General features: G+C 53.6%; 4 protein-coding genes and 1 non-coding gene across 7 annotated transcripts; 2 read left to right on the plus strand and 3 right to left on the minus strand.

The window, feature by feature from the left end:
• Nucleotides 1-4,227: 4,227 nt before the first annotated feature.
• On the plus strand, nt 4,228-13,342 carry LOC114780384 (H(+)/Cl(-) exchange transporter 5-like). Its single transcript, XM_028967662.1, has 13 exons — nt 4,228-4,298; nt 4,566-4,708; nt 4,797-4,939; nt 5,018-5,117; nt 5,269-5,456; nt 7,957-8,079; nt 8,538-8,744; nt 8,823-8,903; nt 8,985-9,530; nt 11,552-11,738; nt 11,808-12,206; nt 12,283-12,499; nt 12,588-13,342. Exons 2-13 carry the CDS (start codon nt 4,567-4,569, stop codon nt 12,676-12,678), a joined length of 2,424 nt encoding a protein of 807 aa, XP_028823495.1. The 5' UTR covers nt 4,228-4,298; nt 4,566; the 3' UTR covers nt 12,679-13,342.
• On the minus strand, nt 13,051-17,591 carry LOC114780381 (tumor necrosis factor ligand superfamily member 10-like). The gene is made up of 5 exons (XM_028967657.1): nt 17,318-17,591; nt 16,321-16,470; nt 14,354-14,390; nt 14,171-14,260; nt 13,051-14,094 (listed from the first exon to the last, which is right to left on the minus strand). The coding sequence occupies exons 1-5, from the start codon at nt 17,474-17,476 to the stop codon at nt 13,655-13,657; spliced, it is 876 nt and encodes a 291-aa protein (XP_028823490.1). The 5' UTR covers nt 17,477-17,591; the 3' UTR covers nt 13,051-13,654.
• Nucleotides 17,592-19,217: 1,626 nt separating this feature from the next.
• rpl23a (ribosomal protein L23a) lies at nt 19,218-21,323 on the minus strand. The gene is made up of 5 exons (XM_028967661.1): nt 21,204-21,323; nt 20,602-20,782; nt 19,701-19,877; nt 19,453-19,522; nt 19,218-19,279 (listed from the first exon to the last, which is right to left on the minus strand). The coding sequence occupies exons 1-5, from the start codon at nt 21,226-21,228 to the stop codon at nt 19,265-19,267; spliced, it is 468 nt and encodes a 155-aa protein (XP_028823494.1). The 5' UTR covers nt 21,229-21,323; the 3' UTR covers nt 19,218-19,264.
• Nucleotides 19,347-19,411, minus strand: LOC114780455 (small nucleolar RNA SNORD42). Its single transcript, XR_003747184.1, has one exon. It is a non-coding gene; the product is annotated as a small nucleolar RNA SNORD42 (small nucleolar RNA).
• Nucleotides 20,607-23,474, plus strand: LOC114780382 (ras-related protein Rab-34-like). Of its 3 annotated transcripts, XM_028967660.1 has the most exons (11): nt 20,607-21,491; nt 21,803-21,871; nt 21,961-22,052; nt 22,141-22,206; nt 22,274-22,375; nt 22,457-22,521; nt 22,594-22,645; nt 22,717-22,798; nt 22,867-22,957; nt 23,030-23,137; nt 23,219-23,474. In XM_028967660.1, the coding sequence occupies exons 2-11, from the start codon at nt 21,818-21,820 to the stop codon at nt 23,281-23,283; spliced, it is 777 nt and encodes a 258-aa protein (XP_028823493.1). In that variant the 5' UTR covers nt 20,607-21,491; nt 21,803-21,817; the 3' UTR covers nt 23,284-23,474. The 3 variants fall into 3 exon arrangements, with proteins under 3 accessions (XP_028823493.1, XP_028823492.1, XP_028823491.1); XM_028967659.1 differs by having other exon boundaries at nt 22,457-22,645; nt 23,205-23,474; XM_028967658.1 differs by having other exon boundaries at nt 22,457-22,645.

Genomic DNA, 23,474 nt, shown 5'->3' on the forward strand with positions numbered 1-23,474 from the left:
AGGTCAGCAGGATCCAGATCTCTGACCGTGAATCCAGCCGTCACGCCGATTCAGAAGACGGGAATGATCCTCATTCAGATAAAGCAAGCGACTGCTAATGCGGCAAAATTCATCTGTCACCCACACACATGAGAGGGACGACAGTCAGTAATAAATTATAAAATCGTCACAATGATCGTCATTGTAGCACAGCACACGGTGAAACGTGTCCTCTGTGTTTAACTATCACCCTTGGTGAGCAGTGGACACCATGACAGGCGTCCGGGGAGCAGCGTGTGGGGATGGGACCTTCATCAAGGGGACCTCAGTGGTATCTTGGCTGTTCGGGATTTGAACCCACAACCTTCTGATTACGAGTCCGCTTCCTTAACCACTAGGCCACCACTGATGCTGATGTGCAAGAAGTAATCGATAAATTCACTACCGACATCCATGGTAAATAGTGAAAGAGCGAAGCAGTATTCTGAATTCAGTACTCTGAAAGTAGTGTTGATGCTGAATTCAGTGTTGAATTTGTACAGATCACATGCAGACTTTCACACGTTAGAAATGGTTAAAAACTCTTTATTTCTTGAAGCTCCCAGCTTCAGCACATGAAGGCGAGGCTGACCACGCCTCTTACAGTACACTTGGTTCTACAGATTCTACAGGGTGGGCCATTTATATGGATACACCTGAATAAAATGGGAATGGCTGGTGACATTGAACACATTTTATAAGTGGTCAGAAACTTGTAAATAACCCACGAAAGAATAAAGTTACGTTAAAACCACGCACACCGTTGTTTTTCTTGTGAATTTACCAATAAATTTGATGTGTCACATGACCCTCTTCCTTCCAAAAGTTGGATCCAAGATGGCCAACTTCAAAATGGCCACTATGGCCACCACCCATCTTAAAAAGTTTGCCCCCTCACATATACTAATGTGCCACAAACAGGACATTAATATCACCAACCATTCCCATTTTATTAAGGTGGATCCATATAAATGGCCCACCCTGTACAGAGTCTTATAACTAGGACTACATTTTACAGCGACAACCTGACACAGTACATCACAGAAAAGCAGAACAGTAAATATTACAGTACCTCAGATAACAAAAACCAACAGGATTTCATTTGTGGGCCGTCCTGACTTTAAATATTTCAAGTAAAAAAGCGCCTGTGTTGTATTTTGGCGGCGTACAGTACGTTCTCGTGGTCCCTACATGGAAGAGGTCTGGATTTGCTACATTAGTTGTGGTTTAAAGTGCTGGTTTCTCTGGGTCCGGCTCGGTGGGGGTCAGCGGGAGGTCACCGCCTGGTCAGTCGAGCAGCGCGAGTTCCTGCAGGGGCGGAAAGGACTCGATTACACGCGTCCGCATGGCCAGAAGCGCGAAGCCGCCGCCGTCGCCGCTCCTGACCTGCAGAGCAGCGAGATGCACTCGTAGTGACTCTTGCAGTGCGCTCCTTTCGGCTTGCTTCCCAGAATCCTCCACAGCGGCGTCATCCTCGCCTGGCGCCGGAGCTGCTGTCCCCCCGGCGACTCGGGAGCACCGAGCACCTGGAACAGAGTCCACGTGTCAGGATGGGCGTCAGCTGGAGACGTCACCTGGGGCCACACGGCCGCCGATCGGCGTCATTTTCCTCGCAACTGTTCGCCTGCGGGCTAGTTTTTGTTCTCCCCGTTATTTCCCGTTTTTCGGCCATCGCGCCGTGTTTCTTTATTGTTTAAATAAATCATCGTTTCCGGAATGTCCCGTCTCTGCGCTCACTCACCTCATCAGCTCGCCAACACAGGCTAGGACTGGATTCATTTCTCGGCCCACCAGTTGTGTGTTTAATTGTGCAACTACTGTGTAAATAGTGCAGCATCAGCAGAGTTGTGTAAATATTCTGTTCCTACGATTCCCGCGACGGAAGCTGGCCGGTTAGCTGCTCCGTTCTAATAGTATTAGGCTAGTTTGCGAAGTTTGTGGGTCCGTAGCTACATCATCACACCACACACATGGGAACCCACCAGGAACCCACCTCTGAGGAACGCACAACGGGAACCCACATCCACCAAACGGGATTTTTACTCTTTACCTGCTGGAGGAGCAGAAGCGTCACCAGGAGCCACGTTCCCACCTTCTCCATCCTGTAGCCCAGAGAACGTTCAGGATCCTCAGAGCGCTGCTGCCTTCTCCTTTTATGGTTCCCAGCCCCTCCCCACAGCTCTCCAGAGTCAAGGTCCTGGTGCAACACGTGTTGGTCAAACATTCAGAGTTCAGAGCGGCGAAGGCAGGAGAGCAGCGCGGCGGTGATGTTCCAGCAGAACTTGAACTGAGACCAGCCTGGTCCATAACCTCACCCTGCACCTGGCTGCTTATTAACCATTCATATTCATCACAGCTCACATCAAGACAGAGAGGAGATGTCATAATCATCAATAGAGAAAGTTCTTTCATCTCATGAATCCGAAGGTTATGATGAGCGCCAACTGTCTGCTGCCCTTCGATGTCAGGACATGATGTTCTCGTCCCTAAAGCAGAACAAACAGCCGGGTATGGCTGACAAGAGCATCATGGGAAGGTGAGGTGGACTCGGTTCGCTTGCTTGATAGTTGGTTTGAGAGACAGAAAGTTGTGTGTTTGTGAGGACCTTGTCGGGATCCTGGCACCAGCAGCTGAGTGAAGCACCAGACGTCTGGTCAGGTCGTGAGATCTGGATGTGGGTTCTGGCTCTGCCGTTTGACCAGATGCATGTACGCCATGTTACATTCAATATATTATTCAAATGAAATTATGAAGAATAAAATGGGCCCAGAAGCTTTGAAGGGTGAAGAAAGTAGATGTCTGACCACTAGAGGGCAAAAGTGACCTTTGACCCCTGGCTACATTTGCCTTCTCGTCACCCGTCCCTTCTGGGTTCACGTGTCCTTTGTCCCAGTTTTCGTTCTCATGTGAGTCTCCATTTCCCCCTTTCTTCTTCATTTACTGGGATGTTGGAATGAATGTACCTGATTATTAATGTTTTATCAATAAAACTGCATTTTATTAAAATCTTTTCCTCTGGTGAGTGTAAAGATAGATGTGTGTGTTGCACTGTGAGAGTGTGGCGGTATTTCTGGATGGGCTACTGTGGCTGTCAGTGTACACACACACACACACACACACACACACACACACACAGCATCAGTAGTGGCACACAAAGCAAAGATTAAAGATCAGTTCTTCAGGTCCATCTTTACCAGCAGCGAGTCCCGAGTCCCGAGCTTCAGTCAACATCAGCACGTTTATAAAAGACTGGGTGGTCGTAGCCTGGCGGGTAACACACTCGCCTATAAACCAGAAGACCCAGGTTCAAACCCCACTTACTACCATCGTGTCCCTGAGCAGGACACTTAACCCTGAGTGTCTCCAGGGGGGGACTGTCCCTGTAACTACTGACTGGATAAGGGCGTCTGGTAAATGCTGTAAATGTAAATGTACTTGGTCCTGGTGCAGTTAGGGTCCAGCCAGATGGGCTCCTTCTACTGAAGCAGTCGAATAAACCCAGGAGAGACATGTTCCACACAGATGGACGTTCTGCTGCTTGTGCTGGGGCTCTGTAGCTTTTTGTTGGGGTCACAGGTTCAGTAGAACATGTCATTACATCACACAGAGACTTTCATCACTTCAGCTCGTGCCAAACTCTTCAGAAGCGGTCAAGGTCTCGCCGTCTCTCTGCGACCTTTGCTGGGACTTATTGTGTCTGTTTGCTCTTGGCTCTGGTTGTGACTGCTTACTGGGACCAGCTATTGTGCTGGAACAGTCCACGTTCCCACCAGGTCCTCTAATCACCTCTTTATTAAGCTAATTTACATATTATCTCATATCTATTTATTTCATTGACAACATTTGGCAGACGCTCTTATCCAGAGTGACATATATAAGTGCTTCAAAATGTCCATCATAGTAATCACTAGTTCACTAGAACCTGATCTGTAAATTACATTAGAGTCATAATTCAGAACCAACCTGCTTTTTCAATGTTTTCCCACTCACGTCTCAAACGGAAGTCACGTTAGACTCTGGAAAGACCTGCTCTGCAACGTTAAACAAATGAATCCATTTAAACGAATGTTCATGACTGCGGGCAGCGATTATAAACAACATTTGGTTTTTGGTACCCAGCGGCCGGCAGGTGGCGCTGTGTCGCCCGCACTGAACCACGCCGAGCATTTAATCGAGCACCGAGCCGATCTGTTTACAGATGATCTGGGCTCGGCTCGTCACGTCTGGTCGCAGCGCAAATGGCCGGACGTCGGATCAGAGTTTCTCTCCCCGACCTTTAGGTAAAAGGCGTTCATTTATTCAACTCGTGTAATATATTATATATACAGTAATCGCCTGTAATATATGAAATATACAGTAATCGCCTGATATATATGAAATATACAGTAAACGCCTGTAATATATGAAATATACAGTAATCGCCTGATATATATTATATATACTGTAATCGCCTGTAATATATTATATATACTGTAATACCCGGATGGAGGATAAAGTACGTCGCTCCATGTTGGTGTGCGGATGTAATGGCTGTTTTATCCGGGCAGGATGGAAAACTCCGGCTACTGCGGCGAGAGCTTCAGCAGCCTGCAGAGTGGCACCAGTGACGAGGACATGGTGGAGGTCTCCGGTCCCACGGTGGACTTGTCCAGCACGGACGACGTGCCGCCCCTGGAGCGGGATTATGGGGGTGCACGACCTTCAGATCTTACTTTCCACTCGCTTCACGAGTGGTCGCAGAGGATGACGATGGTGCCTTCTTCTTCTGGCCTGTGCAGAGTGGGAGGGGCTAAACGGCCTGCCAAAGCTGATGGACCTTCTGGAGGAGCCGGTACCAGGGGTGGGCACCTACGAAGACTTCAACACCATCGACTGGGTGCGCGAGAAGTCCAAGGACCGCGACCGTCACCCGCGAGGTAAAGCGTGGCTGCTTTTTATTAAATTCCAGCCGTAATGCTGTATCTGCTGTAATGTTCTTCTCTCTTGGAAAATACTGCAGATCGCCACCAAGAGTAAGGAGTCCACGTGGGCGCTGGTGAAGGGCATCAGCGACGCCTTCTCCGGCTGGCTGCTCATGCTGCTCATCGGCCTCATGTCAGGTCCGTCCGTCTGATTCTACTATCGACTATCTGTCAATCTAGCTCACGGAGGAAGGTTCCACGTTTCTGAGACGTTCAGCAGATGACCAGCTTGTTCCTCTGGGTTCTAAAGGTGTTAGAAGTGTTATGTGTTGGATTTGTTGGTGTCCAGGCGCCCTCGCTGGAGGCATCGACATCTCGGCTCACTGGATGACAGACCTGAAGGAGGGCGTCTGTCTCAATGGCTTCTGGTTCAACCATGAACACTGTTGCTGGAGCTCTAACGAGACCACCTTCCAGGAGCGAGACAAGTGCCCGCAGTGGAAGAGCTGGGCGGAGCTCATCATCGGTCAGTCAGAGGTGAGAGGTCGCGTCTACAAACCTCTGATGTGATTGTGTACAAATGATGTGATCGTGCAGAAAGGCCGTTCCGTCTGAGGTTCGTCGGGGTGATCTTGTAGAAGTGTGGTTCCGTCTGAGGTCCACCTGAGGTCCAGCGATGTGATCGTGCAGAAAGGCGGTTCCGTTTGAGGTTTGTCGGGGTGACTTTGTAGAAGTGCGGTTCCACCTGAGGTCCAGTGATGTGATTGTGCAGAAAGGCGGTTCCGTCTGAGGTCCAATGATGCGATCGTGTAGAAATGCGGTTCCGTCTGAGTTCCACGATGCGATCGTGTAGAAATGCGGTTCCCTCTGAGGTCCACCTTTGCGATCGTGTAGAAATGCGGTTCCGTCTAAGTTTCACGTTGCGATCGTGTAGAAATGCGGTTCCCTCTGAGGTCCACCTTTGTGATCGTGTAGAAATGCGGTTCCGTCTAAGTTCCACGTTGCGATTGTGTAGAAATGCGGTTCCGTCTAAGTTCCACGTTGCGATCGTGTAGAAATGCGGTTCCGTCTAAGTTCCACGTTGCGATCGTGTAGAAATGCGGTTCCGTCTAAGTTCCACGTTGCGATCGTGTAGAAATGCGGTTCCGTCTGAGTTCCACCTTTGCGATCGTGTAGAAATGCGGTTCCCTCTGAGGTCCACCTTTGCGATCGTGTAGAAATGCGGTTCCCTCTGAGGTCCACCTTTGCGATCGTGTAGAAATGCGGTTCCGTCTGAGTTCCACGTTGCGATCGTGTAGAAATGCGGTTCCGTCTAGTTCCACGTTGCGATCGTGTAGAAATGCGGTTCCCTCTGAGGTCCACCTTTGCGATCTTGTAGAAATGCGGTTCCGTCTAAGTTCCACATTGCGATCGTGTAGAAATGCGGTTCCCTCTGAGGCCCACCTTTGCGATCGTGTAGAAATGCGGTTCCGTCTGAGTTCCACGTTGCGATTGTGTAGAAATGCGGTTCCGTCTGAGTTCCACGATGCGATCGTGTAGAAATGCGGTTCCGTCCGACATCCACGTTGCGATCGTGTAGAAATGCGGTTCCGTCTGAGTTCCACCTTTGCGATCGTGTAGAAATGCGGTTCCCTCTGAGGTCCACCTTTGCGATCGTGTAGAAATGCGGTTCCGTCTGAGTTCCACGTTGCGATCGTGTAGAAATGCGGTTCCGTCTAGTTCCACATTGCGATCGTGTAGAAATGCGGTTCCCTCTGAGGTCCACCTTTGCGATCTTGTAGAAATGCGGTTCCGTCTAAGTTCCACATTGCGATCGTGTAGAAATGCGGTTCCCTCTGAGGCCCACCTTTGCGATCGTGTAGAAATGCGGTTCTGTCTGAGTTCCACCTTTGCGATCGTGTAGAAATGCGGTTCCGTCTGAGTTCCACGTTGCGATTGTGTAGAAATGCGGTTCCGTCTGAGTTCCACGATGCGATCGTGTAGAAATGCGGTTCCGTCCGACATCCACGTTGCGATCGTGTAGAAATGCGGTTCCGTCTGAGTTCCACGATGCGATCGTGTAGAAATGCGGTTCCCTCTGAGGCCCACCTTTGCGATCGTGTAGAAATGCGGTTCCGTCTAAGTTCCACGTTGCGATCGTGTAGAAATGCGGTTCCGTCTAAGTTCCACGTTGCGATCGTGTAGAAATGCGGTTCCGTCTAAGTTCCACGTTGCGATCGTGTAGAAATGCGGTTCCGTCTGAGTTCCACCTTTGCGATCGTGTAGAAATGCGGTTCCCTCTGAGGTCCACCTTTGCGATCGTGTAGAAATGCGGTTCCCTCTGAGGTCCACCTTTGCGATCGTGTAGAAATGCGGTTCCGTCTGAGTTCCACGTTGCGATCGTGTAGAAATGCGGTTCCGTCTAGTTCCACATTGCGATCGTGTAGAAATGCGGTTCCCTCTGAGGTCCACCTTTGCGATCTTGTAGAAATGCGGTTCCGTCTAAGTTCCACATTGCGATCGTGTAGAAATGCGGTTCCCTCTGAGGCCCACCTTTGCGATCGTGTAGAAATGCGGTTCTGTCTGAGTTCCACCTTTGCGATCGTGTAGAAATGCGGTTCCGTCTGAGTTCCACGTTGCGATTGTGTAGAAATGCGGTTCCGTCTGAGTTCCACGATGCGATCGTGTAGAAATGCGGTTCCGTCCGACATCCACGTTGCGATCGTGTAGAAATGCGGTTCCGTCTGAGTTCCACGATGCGATCGTGTAGAAATGCGGTTCCCTCTGAGGCCCACCTTTGCGATCGTGTAGAAATGCGGTTCCGTCTAAGTTCCACGTTGCGATCGTGTAGAAATGCGGTTCCGTCTAAGTTCCACGTTGCGATCGTGTAGAAATGCGGTTCCCTCTGAGGTCCACCTTTGCGATCTTGTAGAAATGCGGTTCCGTCTAAGTTCCACATTGCGATCGTGTAGAAATGCGGTTCCCTCTGAGGCCCACCTTTGCGATCGTGTAGAAATGCGGTTCCGTCTGAGATTGTGCGTGTGCTTGTGTTCTGCAGGGCCCGTTCGCCTACATCATGAACTACCTGCTGTACGTCAGCTGGGCTCTGCTCTTCGCGTTCCTCGCCGTGTCCCTGGTCCGGGCCTTCGCTCCCTACGCCTGCGGCTCGGGGATCCCGGAGGTGAAGACCTTGACGTGTCACCTGGTGGTTCTAGATCAGCCAGAAGTCCAGGAATCTCAGGCCTCTTGTCATGTTTAGAAATGCCTCTATTTATTATTTATGCTGGAAACAGCAGACTTTGTTCCGCTGCGGTCTGTAGAACGCCCCACCCAACAGCTACATGATGTTCTCCACCACATCACATGTAATACAGTTCTGCAGTTCTTTTGAGTGTACGTCAGCTGGGCGTGGTCGGGTACTAGGGTGGTAGTAGCCTAGCGGGTAACACACTCGCCTATGGACCAGAAGACCCAGGTTCAAACCCCACTTACTACCATCGTGTCCCTGAGCAGGACACGTAACCCTGAGTGTCTCCAGGGGGGGACTGTCCCTGTAAATACTGATTGTCTGGTGAACGCTGTAAATGTAAATGAGTGTAAATGGGCGTGGCCTGTGTGTTCTGCTGGGGTTCCCTGCAGATAAAGACCATCCTCAGCGGCTTCATCATCAGAGGCTACCTGGGTAAATGGACCCTGATCATTAAGACCATCACGCTGGTGCTGGCCGTGTCCTCCGGCCTCAGCCTGGGGAAGGAGGGCCCGCTGGTGCACGTGGCCTGTTGCTGTGGCAACATCCTCTGTCACCTGTTTACAAAGTACCGCAAGAACGAGGCCAAGAGGAGAGAGGTGAGGCGCCACCGCTGGTGGACGTGTTGTCCTGTGTGTGTGAGATGAGAACGTCACCGTTGTGAGTGTCTCCGCCAGGTCTTGTCTGCAGCGGCTGCTGTGGGCGTGTCTGTGGCCTTCGGCGCACCAATCGGTGGAGTTTTATTCAGCCTGGAGGAGGTAAATCGACTGTAATGTTCCGTATCTAGTAGAGCGTGGTGGACCAACACGCGGTTCCGGTTCGTTCTGCTTCCTCCGCAGGTGAGTTATTATTTCCCGCTCAAGACGCTGTGGCGCTCCTTCTTCGCCGCGCTGGTGGCGGCGTTCACGCTGCGCTCCATCAACCCGTTCGGCAACAGCCGGCTGGTGCTGTTCTACGTGGAGTTCCACACGCCCTGGCACCTCCTGGAGCTGCTGCCCTTCGTGCTGCTGGGCATCTTCGGCGGCGCCTGGGGGGCGTTCTTCATCCGCGCCAACATAGCCTGGTGCCGGCGGCGGAAGAGCACCCGCCTCGGCCACTACCCGGTGCTGGAGGTGCTGGTGGTCACCGCGGCGACGGCCGTGCTGGCGTTCCCCAACGGCTACACGCGCATGAGCACCAGCGAGCTGATCTCCGAGCTCTTCAACGACTGCGGCCTGCTGGACGCGTCCCAGCTGTGCACCTACGCCAACGGCAGCGAGCCGAAGAGCGGCGGCAACGCCCTGCCCGACCGGCCCGCCGGCGCCGAGGTCTACAGCGCCATGTGGCAGCTGGCGCTCGCCCTGCTCTTCAAGGTGCTCGTCACCGTGGTGACGTTCGGCATGAAGGTAGGCGGCCGCGCCCTCGCCGCGCCCGCACCGTGCTCCCCTAACCCCTGTTCCCTGGACAGGTGCCCTCCGGCCTCTTCATCCCCAGCATGGCGGTGGGCGCCCTTGCCGCGCCCTCGACCACGCCCTCACCGCGCCCGCGCCGCGCCCTCGCCGCTCTCCCCTAACCCCTGTTCCCTGGACAGGTGCCCTCCGGACTCTTCATCCCCAGCATGGCGGTGGGCGCCCTCGACCGCGCCCTCGCCACGCCCGCGCTCCCCTAACCCCTGTTCCCTGGACAGGTGCCCTCCGGCCTCCTCATCCCCAGCATGGCGGTGGGCGCCCTCGACCGCGCCCGCGCCCTCGCCGCGCCCTCGCCACGCCCGCGCTCCCCTAACCCCTGTTCCCTGGACAGGTGCCCTCCGGCCTCTTCATCCCCAGCATGGCGGTGGGCGCCCTCGACCGCGCCCTCGCCGCGCTCCCCTAACCCCTGTTCCCTGGACAGGTGCCCTCCGGCCTCTTCATCCCCAGCATGGCGGTGGGCGCCCTCGACCGCGCCCTCGCCGCGCCCCCCTAACCCCTGTTCCCTGGACAGGTGCCCTCCGGCCTCCTCATCCCCAGCATGGCGGTGGGCGCCCTCGACTGCACCGCGCCCTCGCCGCGCCCTCGCCACGCCCGCGCTCCCCTAACCCCTGTTCCCTGGACAGGTGCCCTCCGGACTCTTCATCCCCAGCATGGCGGTGGGCGCCCTCGACCGCGCCGCGCCCTCGACCACGCCCTCACCGCACCCGCGCCGCACCCTCGCCCGCTCTGCCCTAACCCCTGTTCCCTGGACAGGTGCCCTCCGGACTCTTCATCCCCAGCATGGCGGTGGGCGCCCTCGACCGCGCCCTCGCCACGCCCGCGCTCCCCTAACCCCTGTTCCCTGGACAGGTGCCCTCCGGCCTCCTCATCCCCAGCATGGCGGTGGGCGCCCTCGACCGCGCCACGCCCGCGCCGCGCCCTCGCCACGCCCGCGCTCCCCTAACCCCTGTTCCCTGGACAGGTGCCCTCCGGACTCTTCATCCCCAGCATGGCGGTGGGCGCCCTCGACCGCGCCCTCGCCACGCCCCGCGCTCCCCTAACCCCTGTTCCCTGGACAGGTGCCCTCCGGCCTCCTCATCCCCAGCATGGCGGTGGGCGCCCTCGACCGCGCCACGCCCGCGCCGCGCCCTCGCCACGCCCGCGCTCCCCTAACCCCTGTTCCCTGGACAGGTGCCCTCCGGCCTCTTCATCCCCAGCATGGCGGTGGGCGCCCTCGACCGCGCCCTCGACCGCGCCCTCGCCTCGACCACGACCGCGCCGCACCGCGCCCTTGACCACGCCCTTGACCACGCCCTCACCGCGCCCGCGCCGCGCCCTCGCCGCTCTCCCCTAACCCCTGTTCCCTGGACAGGTGCCCTCCGGCCTCCTCATCCCCAGCATGGCGGTGGGCGCCCTCGACTGCACCGCGCCCTCGCCGCGCCCTCGCCACGCCCGCGCTCCCCTAACCCCTGTTCCCTGGACAGGTGCCCTCCGGACTCTTCATCCCCAGCATGGCGGTGGGCACCCTCGACCGCGCCGCGCCCTCGACCACGCCCTCACCGCACCCGCGCTGCACCCTCGCCGCTCTGCCCTAACCCCTGTTCCCTGGACAGGTGCCCTCCGGACTCTTCATCCCCAGCATGGCGGTGGGCGCCCTCGACCGCGCCCTCGCCACGCCCGCGCTCCCCTTACCCCTGTTCCCTGGACAGGTGCCCTCCGGCCTCCTCATCCCCAGCATGGCGGTGGGCGCCCTCGACCGCGCCCGCGCCGCGCCCTCGCCACGCCCGCGCTCCCCTAACCCCTGTTCCCTGGACAGGTGCCCTCCGGCCTCTTCATCCCCAGCATGGCGGTGGGCGCCCTCGACCGCGCCCTCGACCGCGCCCTCGCCTCGACCACGACCGCGCCGCACCGCGCCCTTGACCACGCCCTCACCGCGCCGCGCCCTCGCCGCTCTCCCCTAACCCCTGTTCCCTGGACAGGTGCCCTCCGGACTCTTCATCCCCAGCATGGCGGTGGGCGCCATCGCCGGGCGGCTGCTGGGCGTGGCCGTGGAGCAGCTGGCGTACTACCACCACGACTGGGTGATCTTCCGGGGCTGGTGCTCGCCGGGCGCGGACTGCATCACCCCGGGGCTCTACGCCATGGTGGGCGCGGCGGCGTGTCTGGGTACGTCACGTGACCCTCCCTCCGGCCGGCCGACCCGCCCCGCCTGAGCCGGCTTGTGTGTCCCCGCAGGTGGCGTGACGCGCATGACCGTGTCCCTGGTGGTCATCATGTTCGAGCTGACCGGCGGCCTGGAGTACATCGTGCCGCTGATGGCCGCCACCATGACCAGCAAGTGGGTGGCGGACGCCATGGGCCGCGAGGGCATCTACGAGGCGCACATCCGCCTCAACGGGTACCCCTTCCTGGAGCCCAAGGAGGAGTTCAGCCACAAGACGCTGGCGATGGACGTGATGCGGCCGCGCCGCGGCGACCCGCCGCTGTCCGTGCTGACGCGGGACGGGATGACGGTGGAGGACGTGGAGGGGCTGATCGCCGACACCACCTACAGCGGCTTCCCCGTGGTCGTGTCCCACGAGTCCCAGCGGCTCATGGGCTTCGTGCTGCGCAGGGACCTCATCATCTCCATCGGTGAGGCCGCTTCTAGATGATTAAAAGGTCTTCTTCTCACGTGGGGAGAAGCGTCATTGTTCGGCGTTGGTTGTAGAAAATGCCCGGAAGAGACAGGACGGCGTGGTTAGCAGCTCCCGGATCTTCTTCGCCGAGTACACGCCCCCTCAGCCGGCCAGTAGCCCCGCCCCCCTGAAGCTGCGCGGGATCATGGACCTCAGCCCCTTCACCGTCACCGACCACACGGCCATGGACATCGTGGTGGACATCTTCCGCAAGCTGGGCCTGCGCCAGTGCCTGGTCACCCATAACGGGTGAGCGCCTCGCCCCCGACTGCGCTTCCTGTTTGGAGGCCACGCCCGTTCCCTCGCCTCACCTGTTCCACTCTGTTTCCCTTTCCAGGCGTCTGCTGGGCATCATCACCAAGAAGGACATCCTGAAGCACATGGCGCAGATCGCCAACCGTGACCCAGACTCCATCCTCTTCAACTGAGGCCCGGCGGCCACGCCCGCCACCACCAGCTGGACGGCGCTGCATTCATACCAGCGGCTTCGGGCCGGTCCACTCACACTGTGACGATGATGATGAGGATGGTGAAGATGCCCCTCTGGACCTTGTCGACGGGTCCGCGCTGCTTCGGCCGTGGGAGTGTCTGACCATCTGAGCTTCAGCACCAGGCGATGGAGCCAGGAACTGGCTGGGGTCAGAGGTCAGGGGTCATTTCACCACAGACTTCAAAGCACTGAACGTGTCCAGCGTCCCAGACTGCATGAGTTTACAAATTCAAGATATAATCAAGATATCTATGCGTACGTTCATATTTAACATTCAGATTTAATACAAAACCAGACAGGAACCGTCACCTGATCATCAATAATCATCAATAATCATCTTTTAATTCATGGTGTAGCAGCGGATTTACAGTCTTTTTGGTTTTTTTTGGCACTTATGTAATTATGTTCAGCATTAATTGTATGTCATGTTTTCGTGGCTCCGTTCAGGTCCACACACCACGTTCGTAGAACCTCATGAACCTCGAGTTGCACTATTTAGCGCGCATTTCACATCACGGCACGTGCGGTTTATTAATACATGACCTTCATGCCTGTCTTCTCGTGTAAGAATGTAACATAAAGTAATTTATTCCCTTTCTGGGCCCGTGTGTGTGTGTGTGTGTTTGTCTGCTCTAGAACCCACAGCTGATAGTATAATCTTGAGAGAATTCCCCCGCGCGGTTCCCCATGGAACGTCAGCGGTTCCGCTGGTGACCACCTGCCAGACACAAATACAAACAGAGGAGGATATTTATTTTAATTACAAGGTCGCTCCGCCCACTTCCTGCAGGATGGTGGGATTCTGGAATGTCCTTCCCAGCATGCACTGCAGAGCCCGTCCTGCAGCGTTCTGATTGCAGGGCCGCCCCCTACTGGGAGTCACATGACCGGAGGTCAGGTGGCCTTTTGTTGACTCACAGGTCGAAGCGGAACAGGCCGAAGTAGCTGGACGAGTCCTCGGCGTGGACGGCAGCGGGCGTGGACACCGAGACGAAGATCTCGTCCCCGGCGCGCAGCTCGAACAGGCCGCCCTGGTAGATGGAGTGCAGGGCGTGTTCGCTCTCCGGCGCCCAGCACTTGGTGCCCACGCCCTTCAGCAGCTGGATGGGCCGGGCGTACGCGGTCTTCTTGTAGACGCACTGCACCACCTGGTGGCTGGAGGACGCGGCGTCCCGCGGGTCCCGGAAGTACACCTGGGCGTACAGGTAGTAGCGCCCGGGACGCGGGACGCGCAGGCGCCCGTTGGACAGGGTCAGGTTGCGGAGGTGCGAGCCGAAGCTGTGGTTGCCCCAGGAGACGACGGGGTGACGGCAGGACTGGTGCAGGTCCGGCTGGGGCACCTGGGAGGCGGGGTCTGGGGACGGAGGACAGACGTTCCGTATGAAGAATACCAGAACGTGTAGGTGTGTGTGTACTGGGTCAAAACACACCCTGCAGTCCCGTGTCTCGCAGCGTCAGGTGCGCAGATGCCCTCTGACCTGGCGTAGACAGGAACGTCATTCTGGGCTGTTCCCTGGGTTCTGGAGGTGAAGGAGAACAGAACAGGAACCTGCTGTGAGTCTTCTGAAGAGAGTTGAACTTGTGGACCTGCCGGCTTTATGGAGTTGTGTTACCTGGAATGCTGTGTTTGGAGAGGATGTTCTCAGTCACCTGAAACAGAATCAAAAGTGCCTTCAGCTGGAAATGGATCCATGAAGTGACCCGAGCTGCCCCGCCCCGCCACGCCCGCCCCACAGCCAGACCCTTAATAAAGGTGCCGAGTTTCAAAAGGACGGGACTGAAGAACGCTTAACCCGTCCTGAGGCTGGAACACTGCAGAACAAAAGCAGTGGGATCAGATTCAGGAGGAATCTGGAGAAACATCTTAAATCAACAGAAAAGCAGCAGAACGCAGATCAGAACCAAAAATAAATCATGTTTGGACTTTTATATTTATGTTTTTATATTTCAGACCAGGAACCCGCCCCCCCGTGTCTTTGTGTTCTCGTTCTGCAGCCCCTCGAGCGTCCAGATGTGCGTGGGAATCCGTGTCTTCGGAATTAATGACTAACAGCTTTTGTTCTGGCGACTGGAACAGTTCCAGCCCTGGAGCCATAATGGCGGCGGCCCAGGAAGCACCAGTCAGATCCCAGCAGCATCGATGTGTGGTGATCTGTGGGGATCTATGATGATATCTGGTGATCTGTGGGGATCTGTGATTATATAAGTGTAAAGTGTGAAGTGATTGTCACATGTGATACACAGCAGCACAGCCCACGGTGCACACAGTGAAATGTGTCCTCTGCATTTAACCATCACCCTGAGTGAGCAGTGGGCAGCCATGACAGGCACCCGGGGAGCAGTGTGTGGGGACGGTGCTTTGCTCAGTGGCACCTCGGTGGCACCTCGGCAGATCGGGATTCCAACCGGCAACCTTCTGATTACGGGGCCGCTTCCTTAACCACTAGGCCACTCTGGTGTTGTGTGGGGATCTGTGATGATATCTGGTGATCTGTGGGGATCTGTGATGATATCTGGTGATCTGTGGGGATCGGTGATGATATCTGGTGATCTGTGGGGATCTGTGATGATATCTGGTGATGTGTGGGGATCGGTGATGATATCTGGTGATGTGTGGGGATCGGTGATGATATCTGGTGATGTGTGGGGATCTGTGATGATATCTGGTGATGTGTGGGGATCTGTGATGATATCTGGTGATGTGTGGGGATCTGTGATGATATCTGGTGATGTGTGGGGATCTGTGATGATATCTGGGGATCTGTGATGATATCTGGTGATGTGTGGGGATCTGTGATGATATCTGGTGATCTGTGGGGATCTGTGATGATATCTGGTGATCTGTGGGGATCTGTGATGATATCTGGTGATCTGTGGGGATCGGTGATGATATCTGGTGATCTGTGGGATCTGTGATGATATCTGGTGATGTGTGGGGATCGGTGATGATATCTGGTGATGTGTGGGGATCGGTGATGATATCTGGTGATGTGTGGGGATCTGTGATGATATCTGGTGATGTGTGGGGATCTGTGATGATATCTGGTGATGTGTGGGGATCTGTGATGATATCTGGTGATGTGTGGGGATCTGTGATGATATCTGGGGATCTGTGATGATATCTGGTGATGTGTGGGGATCTGTGATGATATCTGGTGATCTGTGGGGATCTGTGATGATATCTGGTGATGTGTGGGGATCTGTGATGATATCTGGTGATCTGTGGGGATCTGTGATGATATCTGGTGATGTGTGGGGATCTGTGATGATATCTGGTGATGTGTGGGGATCTGTGATGATATCTGGGGATCTGTGATGATATCTGGTGATGTGTGGGGATCTGTGATGATATCTGGTGATGTGTGGGGATCTGTGATGATATCTGGTGATGTGTGGGGATATCTAAGCCCTATGTCAATTCAAACCTGCATTCAAAGACTTCCATTTCAAAACATTCCTTCAAATTCAGCCTTGAAACTGTGACTCCTGGTGATGTCACCAACATGTTGTACAAAGGTTAGAAGGTCACGGACCCTTGACAGACCCTTGACGTTCTTTAAACTGTGGTCATGTGACGCACCTTGGTGATGTACGCCTTGATCCCCTCGGCCAGTTTGATGCAAGGTTCTCCAAAGATGTGCACAAGAGCATCAGGCAGCTCCTGGTCTCTCTCCAGGGCGTTCAGGAGACCCAGACAGCGCATCTCCTCTGTCACTGTCTGAGTCCTCACCTGTCAACACAGGGCACAAGACCGGTGAGTCCACAGGCCACGCCCACTGATGACCTTCTAATTAGTGCAGAATCTTCTCCTGCAACCCTCCTTCTTCACCTTCACTCTTCCTCTCCTCTTCCTGCCTTGTCCTGAGCTCTACCTTTATCTTCACCAGAGTTCAGGGCCTTGTTCTTTAAGAACATTGCTTTGGCTGTTCTAGTAATAGAATATGACGTTCTCCTCGTACAAAACCTGTTTTTAGTCTGCAGTCTTCTCCCTTGCCCAACCTTTCCATAATCAATCAGTCTCCTCCCTCAGCTCCGCCTTCAGCTCCGCCCTCCCACTCCAAATCCAACACCAACCAAAACAAGAAGATTCAAAAATACTTGTGGCACAAATATTTTTGTTTCAGACTAAAATGTAAAAATATTTGTAGGTGAGTCATGTTTTGTGGCTTCAGTGTCTGTGTTAGTGTGTGTGAGTGAGCGTGTGTGTTTGTGTGCTTGTGAGTGAGTTTGTGTGAGTGTGTTGTATGTGTGTTTTGATTGTGTTTGTGAGTGAGCGTGTTTGTGTGTGTTTTGTGTGAGTGTGTATTTGTGAGTGTGTATTTGTGTGTGTGAGTGCCTGTGCGAGTGTGTGTTATTGGTTTTATTTCATCTTCATCACTCCAGCTGGTTTACAGTAAATCGGGTTGATGAGGATGATGAAGATGAGCAGGATTTTGGTTTCTACCTGATCTACATCTACTTTATTCTCGCCAATTCGGTCCAGTTCCAACAGAGAAATAAAAAATAAAAATGCGCCTGTGTGTGTGTGTGAAGTAAAGTCCGGTTAGATGAAGAGTAAGAGGAGGAGGAGGAGATACCTGCATCACGGCCTGGTTCAGGTAGAGCAGCAGCCCGCCGGTCGACGCCACCTGCAGAACCACGAGAACGGAACCGAGCAGCGAGATCCAAGTCCTGGAGACCCCGGTCCTCTTCATCCCGGCCGCGCCGGGACCTTCTGCCCGGCCTGGAGGGTCCATGAAGAGACGAAGTCCCGTCAAAGCCCCCGCCTGCTCCGCGCTCCTCTCATCGCTGCTTATAAAGAACCGGGACCACGACCCACCCGACACGGAACTTCCACCCGCCGGGAACCGCGAACCGGGAACCCGGCTCTGCTCGCTGCTGCCGCCCGCGGCGGACGGGGGAACTGCAGCGCTGGTCGAGATGATTTTTAATGATTTCACGACCAGACCTCACGGGGCATGTCCATGTGGGCGGAGCTCATCTGTGACGTCAGGTGACCTTGACCTTATCGATGTGAATCCTGCTCTTGCTGGAACTTTAACTTTGTAAAGTTTGAAACGTAACCATCGTCATCGTCACCAGATCTGCTTTATTTGGGACGAGCGTGGATGCTGGATTCCTGTTAATCCCCTTCTACAGACAGCAGATGTCGCTTTTCCGGTTTCTCACACCCCCGGAGTCCACAGCTGCTGGATTTATGGATGAAGATGGACGGGGGGTCCATCTGTGCAGCAGGGGTCGTGCCCCCATTCCACAGCACAGATGTGAATGTCCCTGCATGCTCGGTTTGGACCCGAGTCTGATGAAACTCATTCTAAACTTTCATCCTGATGTCATCAGGATTCCCCTGCCATGTTACCATAGCAACTCCACTATCACAAACATCTAGCCGTTATTAAAAATCACGAAGGTCATCATGCTCCACAGGAACCGAGACCAGCTGTGTGGACCAAGAACCTGATGAGATCAGACTGAGGACCGCAGCAGGGCGGTGAAAGTGACGCGAGTGTCATTGTGAAACGCTGCAGCGCAGCACACGGTGACACGTGTCCTCTTATTTAACAATCACCCTTAGTGAGCAGTGAGCACTTCACTTCAGTAATGAAGAAATCCTGCATTAAAAATTCTAGAAGTTAATTTCTAGACCGCACTGAAGGTGGTAGTAGCCTAGCGTGTAACACACTCGCCTATGAACCAGAAGACCCGGGTTCGAATCCCACTTACTACCATCGTGTCCCTGAGCAGGACACTTAACCCTGAGTGTCTCCAGGGGGGGACTGTCCCCGTAACTACTGACTGTAAGTCGCTCTGGCTAAGGGCGTCTGGTAAATGCTGTAAATGTAAATTAAGGTCTCTACTGCCCTCAGGAGGCTGGGCGACAGAAGAACAGTGTGGAAGGCCATAAGGACCAAAATTTAATAGATCCACATCAATTAAATGGGAAATAATTTATTAATTCAATACAAGATGAATCATGAAAAAATGGAAATATTAACAAATTGATTACTTCAAATATTTATTTCATTTGGGCACACCGATTGGCCCATAAATATGACCCATCCAAGTAACTTATCAGCCTGATTGGTTTGCTCTGACGTGTCCTCTGCGCCATTCACGGGTCACTTCAAAGCAGAGCTGGTAAGTGACATCGTCGGACGCTGAAGATGAAAATGTGACAGGAAGTAGATCAGCTAGATCAGCGTTGGTCCCGCCCACTTTAATGTGACACACTGATAGTAGTAAAGTAACTCATGAGTTGAATGGAACAAACGACATTTAATTATGTTTCAATAACTCATTAAATAGATTAAACTGGTGAGGTTTTAATAAACCCTTTTAAAAAGGTCCTAATCTTATTCTTTAAATATATTTCATTTTGGCACTCCACTGGTTAAGATGCAACATTCCGCTTCATCACTAAACCATTTTACATCCCTGTTACAATATGCACCATCAGAGAAGACACCAGACACACCATGATTTTTACAAACATTTATTCCTCTGTACATTTCACCAGCGGAAGTTTAGATGATGCCAATCTGAAAGAAAAACCGTGAAATCATTAATGTGGCTCCAGGTTAAAGACAAAGATAATCATCATATATTCAGCATCAGTGGTTCCTTTGAACGCATCACATATTCAGACATTAATGTGTTTACATCATCTGCACAGAAACGCTTACAGAACAGGCTGTGGAACCGGGTTCTTTACCTTGTTGGCAACGTCCAATGCATCGTAATCTGGCGCCAGGCGGACGTACGCCTTCTTCTCACCATCAGGCCTGAGGGAGAAGAGGGAGGGGTTAGTAACACAAAGGATTATGGGTAAACAAACATTAACAAGCATTTCCTATGAACATCAGTGGTTCCTTTGAAAACATCAAGTCTCAGATTCCAAAAAGTTGACATCACTTGATAGGAACAGCTCGAGTTCTGGCTACTGTAACCATGACAACACACCTGATCAGCGTGTTGACCTTGGCCACGTCAATGTCATACAGCTTCTTCACGGCGTGCTTGATCTGGTGCTTGTTGGCCTTAACGTCCACAATGAAAACCAGTGTGTTGTTGTCCTCGATCTTCTTCATGGCCGACTCGGTGGTCAGAGGGAACTTGATGATGGCGTAGTGATCCAGCCTATCAGAGCAGAGCAGCATTAGAACATCTACAAAATGAGATTGGCCACATCACAAATTCAATTCTTTAAAGGTCCCAGACATGAAGATGTGACACTGTGAGATGATTGAACATTAATACGAGTTCCTCTAGCCTGTCCTGCAGTTGCTAGAAATGGTGATGGGTGTTTTGGTTGTTCTGCTTCACCGTTCAGAGAGCGTCAGCATCAAAGAGAAAAAATACCCCCGTTTCAACACAGATAGTAGATTCTGAAGAACCAGTTTTATTTTTTGGGGGGTAAAAACGCCGACTTGACTTCCTGTCTGCACCAAACATTGTGGTTGGCGAATGTTGTTGATGACGTCATTTCCCCTAAAGCCTGCTCATCTTCTAAAGCCCGCTCTCATCCTCATTTAAAGCTACAGACACCGAAACAAGTCAGGTCAGTGGTGGCCTAGCGGGTTAGGACCCGTAATCAGAAGGTCGCCGGTTCGAGTCCCCACACACTGCTCACTAAGGGTGATGGATAAATACAGGGGACACGTCTCACTTATTTTCAGCATTTAAAGCTACAGACACCAATCGGGGCATCCTGGGAAACCTCACTGTGGGACTGGATCAAAGTGGCTGTAATTTTGCACCAATATATATATATATATATATATATATATATAAATAAAAAGAATGAACGTCGGGGACCTTTAATCAGCAGATTATGGGAGTCGGCGGAGTGTAAGCGGCCTACTTGTTCCTGCGAGGGGCGCTCTTCCTGGGGTACTTGGGCTGCCGCCTCAGGCGCAGGGTCTTGGGCCGCCGGAAGGTCGGGGAGGTTCGGATCTTCTTCTTCCTCTGGCTGTGGACGCCTTTGAGAACGGCCTTCTTGGCCTTCAGGGCCTTGGACTTGGCCTCAGTCTTGGCCGGGACAGCTGGTGGGAAGAGTCACAGGTGAATTGTAAAGTGTCCTGAAGCCTCGTCACTCGGATTGACACGTGGGTCCCCGCCGGAGCTAAGCTAACACGGAGCTAAGCTAACGCGGAGCGTCCACCTTCTGAGGAAAAGCGACAATAACCCCGCTGCACAACGACAGGCGGAGCGTAAATCACGACAAGATCACGCCGACTAATACACAACAAGACGCGGTTAAACGCGTTTACTGAAGCGAGGGCGGCGAAACGGCGGCTCGGAGATCACCTTCCACACGATGAAACTAGTTTACGTACAACCTCGCTAATGCACCGATCTATTTCACATCCCCGAACATTTACACACACTCCTGGGCAATATTATAACGGCAGCCGCGGGGACGAACGTCAAAGGTGTATGAAAATGTTTGAAACGTCCACAGACCTTCTTTCTTCGCCTTCGGGGCCATGTTGGAAAAGGAGGAAGGTGCGGGGTCTCCGGCGCTATATTCCACGGGCGAGGCTGCGCGGCGCTACTCTCGCGAGACTAACGCGGCATCATGGGAACTGTAGTCATGTGAGTGTCCGCCGAAGGGACGTTCTAAACCGAACCACGTTCTCAGCATTCTCATGGAACCTCTCGTCTTTTTCAACATGAACTGTAGAAAATCACTCGGGAATTAAACCTTCGGCGATCATTAGAGAAGCGTTTTTTTTCCTGCAATTTAGAAAGGTGAGTTATGTTGCTTTTTTTGTTCATATTCCACAACACGTTTATTGTGGTAGCTGGAAATTAAATTCTACTGTATAAAAAAAAAAAACACTTTCCACACTTTTCACCAGTATGAGTACATTCAAACTTACTTTTTTAGAATCAGAAAGGTGAAATGTTTACTACTAATTTTAGTCACATGAATTAATAACATAATAAAATATATTTTTAAAGAAAGCTGACAAAAGGGCGTGGCAAGTGAAGACAAAAGCCAAAGTGACATGATGGAGGGGAGTGAATATGTGAACGTTTCCTGTTTTTTCTCTGGTCAGGATTCCGCTGCCATCATGAGTGCGTTGCCGCCGTTGAAGAAAGACAGAACCATTGCCGAGCTCCCTCAGGCAAAACACACTTTATCGGTTGTGAATGTGCATTTAGTGCAAGTTGAGCGTTAAAGAGACGTGACGTCCTGTCTTCCGTCCCCCATCAGTGCTTCAGCAGGGACGCGGCGCTGCACACCAACGAGGAGTTTCATTCCAAGGTGAAGACAGCGTGCTCGGCCCAGAGGACTGGAGTGGTGGGGTGAGCTGAGATGTTCACTACATGAAGACCCTCGGAGATACAGGAGGTCTGGAAGATGAGTAAATGTGATTCATTCTTCCGTCTGCAGGTTCTCCTTCGCCAAGGTCATCGTTGTTGGGGACGTTGCTGCTGGAAAGACCAGTCTGATTAATCGGTGATGGAACCTTCTTGATCTAAACTGCTGTATGACGATGATGATGCCGATGTATTTGTTCCTCCAGGTTCTGCAGGGACAGTTTTGTGCGGAACTACAAGGCCACCATCGGTGTGGACTTTGAGATGGAGCGGTTTGAGGTGCTGGGGGTTCCTTTCAGTCTCCAGTTGTGAGTTCTGTGCTTTTTGAAGAACCTGAACATCGACCCGTATGATGACCAGCATGTGACTGTGTGACTCCTCCCTCCCAGGTGGGACACCGCGGGTCAGGAGAGGTTTAAGTGCATCGCCTCCACCTACTACAGAGGAGCACAAGGTACGAGGAACATCTGGTCGTCTCGCTCCTCTCCAGCCCCACCACGCCTGCTCACACACTTTTTATCTCCAGCCATTATAGTGGTGTTTGACCTGAGCAACACGGCGTCTCTGGACCACGCCCGGTACGGTACACTCATCACATGAAAATGACTGGATGGAGGTTGGATGGATGAATGAATTTCTTCATTTCCAGGCAGTGGTTGGAAGAATCCATGGAAGAAAACGACCCGTCCAGCATCCTGCTCTTCCTGGTCGGGGCCAAGAAGGACCTGAGCGTGAGTCCAACATCACGTCCCATCATCCTGTGCCGAAACCCCGTTAACCTTCAGCTCTCCTGCCGCAGTCGCCCTCGCTGCTGGCACAGATGGAGCACGACGCCATCCGGCTGTCGGGGGAGATCCGGGCGGAGTACTGGGCGGTGTCGGCCCTCTCAGGTGCGTGTGGGCGGGGCAGGGTTGGCAGCCGGGCCCCGCCCGTTTCGTAAACGTGTCTCTCTGCCCGTCCAGGTGAGGGCGTGAGGGAGCTCTTCGCCCGCGTGGCGTCGCTCACCTTCGAGGCGAACGTTCTGGCCGAGCTGGAGAGGAGCGGCTCGCGGCGCGCGGGGGACATCATCAGTACGTTCTCGGCGTTGAAGGTGGTGGTGGTTGTCATGGAAACAGGCCGGCTACTGATTACTGGAAGATTTTCTCCTGCAGGGATCACCAGCACCTCGGACGGTGAACACGTGAAGTCCAGGAGAAGGGCCGCCGACTGCTGCTGAAGGCTCCGCCCACGTCTGTGTTCATGTTGTGTGGTCGTGATTCGATTTCAGGGTCATGTGTCCGCGGTAATGCGCCTCTCATGACCGCAACCATGCTGCCTGACGCTCCGGAACATTCCGGAACATTTCTGTAACCCTGGGGCTGTTCATGTGCTCGCTGTGGTGCACGATAATAAAGTTCTAGATCCGGA

Source organism: Denticeps clupeoides, unplaced genomic scaffold (assembly GCF_900700375.1).
Source record: "Denticeps clupeoides unplaced genomic scaffold, fDenClu1.1, whole genome shotgun sequence".
NCBI classification, from domain to species: domain Eukaryota; kingdom Metazoa; phylum Chordata; class Actinopteri; order Clupeiformes; family Denticipitidae; genus Denticeps; species Denticeps clupeoides.

Excerpts from the sequence above, each read along its gene's own strand:
- LOC114780384 (XM_028967662.1), top strand. The coding sequence starts at position 4,567 with ATGGAAAACTCCGGCTACTGCGGCGAGAGCTTCAGCAGCCTGCAGAGT. Across the intron at positions 11,739-11,807 it reads GGGCGCGGCGGCGTGTCTGG|GTGGCGTGACGCGCATGACC; the intron begins GTACGTCACGTG and ends GTGTCCCCGCAG. Across the intron at positions 12,207-12,282 it reads GGACCTCATCATCTCCATCG|AAAATGCCCGGAAGAGACAG; the intron begins GTGAGGCCGCTT and ends CGTTGGTTGTAG.
- LOC114780381 (XM_028967657.1), bottom strand. The coding sequence starts at position 17,476 with ATGGACCCTCCAGGCCGGGCAGAAGGTCCCGGCGCGGCCGGGATGAAG. Across the intron at positions 14,261-14,353 it reads CTCCAAACACAGCATTCCAG|AACCCAGGGAACAGCCCAGA; the intron begins GTAACACAACTC and ends CTTCACCTCCAG. Across the intron at positions 14,095-14,170 it reads GCGAGACACGGGACTGCAGG|ACCCCGCCTCCCAGGTGCCC; the intron begins GTGTGTTTTGAC and ends CTCCGTCCCCAG.
- rpl23a (XM_028967661.1), bottom strand. The coding sequence starts at position 21,228 with ATGGCCCCGAAGGCGAAGAAAGAAG. Across the intron at positions 19,878-20,601 it reads AGCGCCCCTCGCAGGAACAA|GCTGGATCACTACGCCATCA; the intron begins GTAGGCCGCTTA and ends CTGCTCTGATAG. Across the intron at positions 19,523-19,700 it reads AAGGTCAACACGCTGATCAG|GCCTGATGGTGAGAAGAAGG; the intron begins GTGTGTTGTCAT and ends CTTCTCCCTCAG.
- LOC114780382 (XM_028967658.1), top strand. The coding sequence starts at position 21,818 with ATGAGTGCGTTGCCGCCGTTGAAGAAAGACAGAACCATTGCCGAGCTC. Across the intron at positions 21,872-21,960 it reads CCATTGCCGAGCTCCCTCAG|TGCTTCAGCAGGGACGCGGC; the intron begins GCAAAACACACT and ends GTCCCCCATCAG. Across the intron at positions 22,646-22,716 it reads GCGTCTCTGGACCACGCCCG|GCAGTGGTTGGAAGAATCCA; the intron begins GTACGGTACACT and ends CTTCATTTCCAG.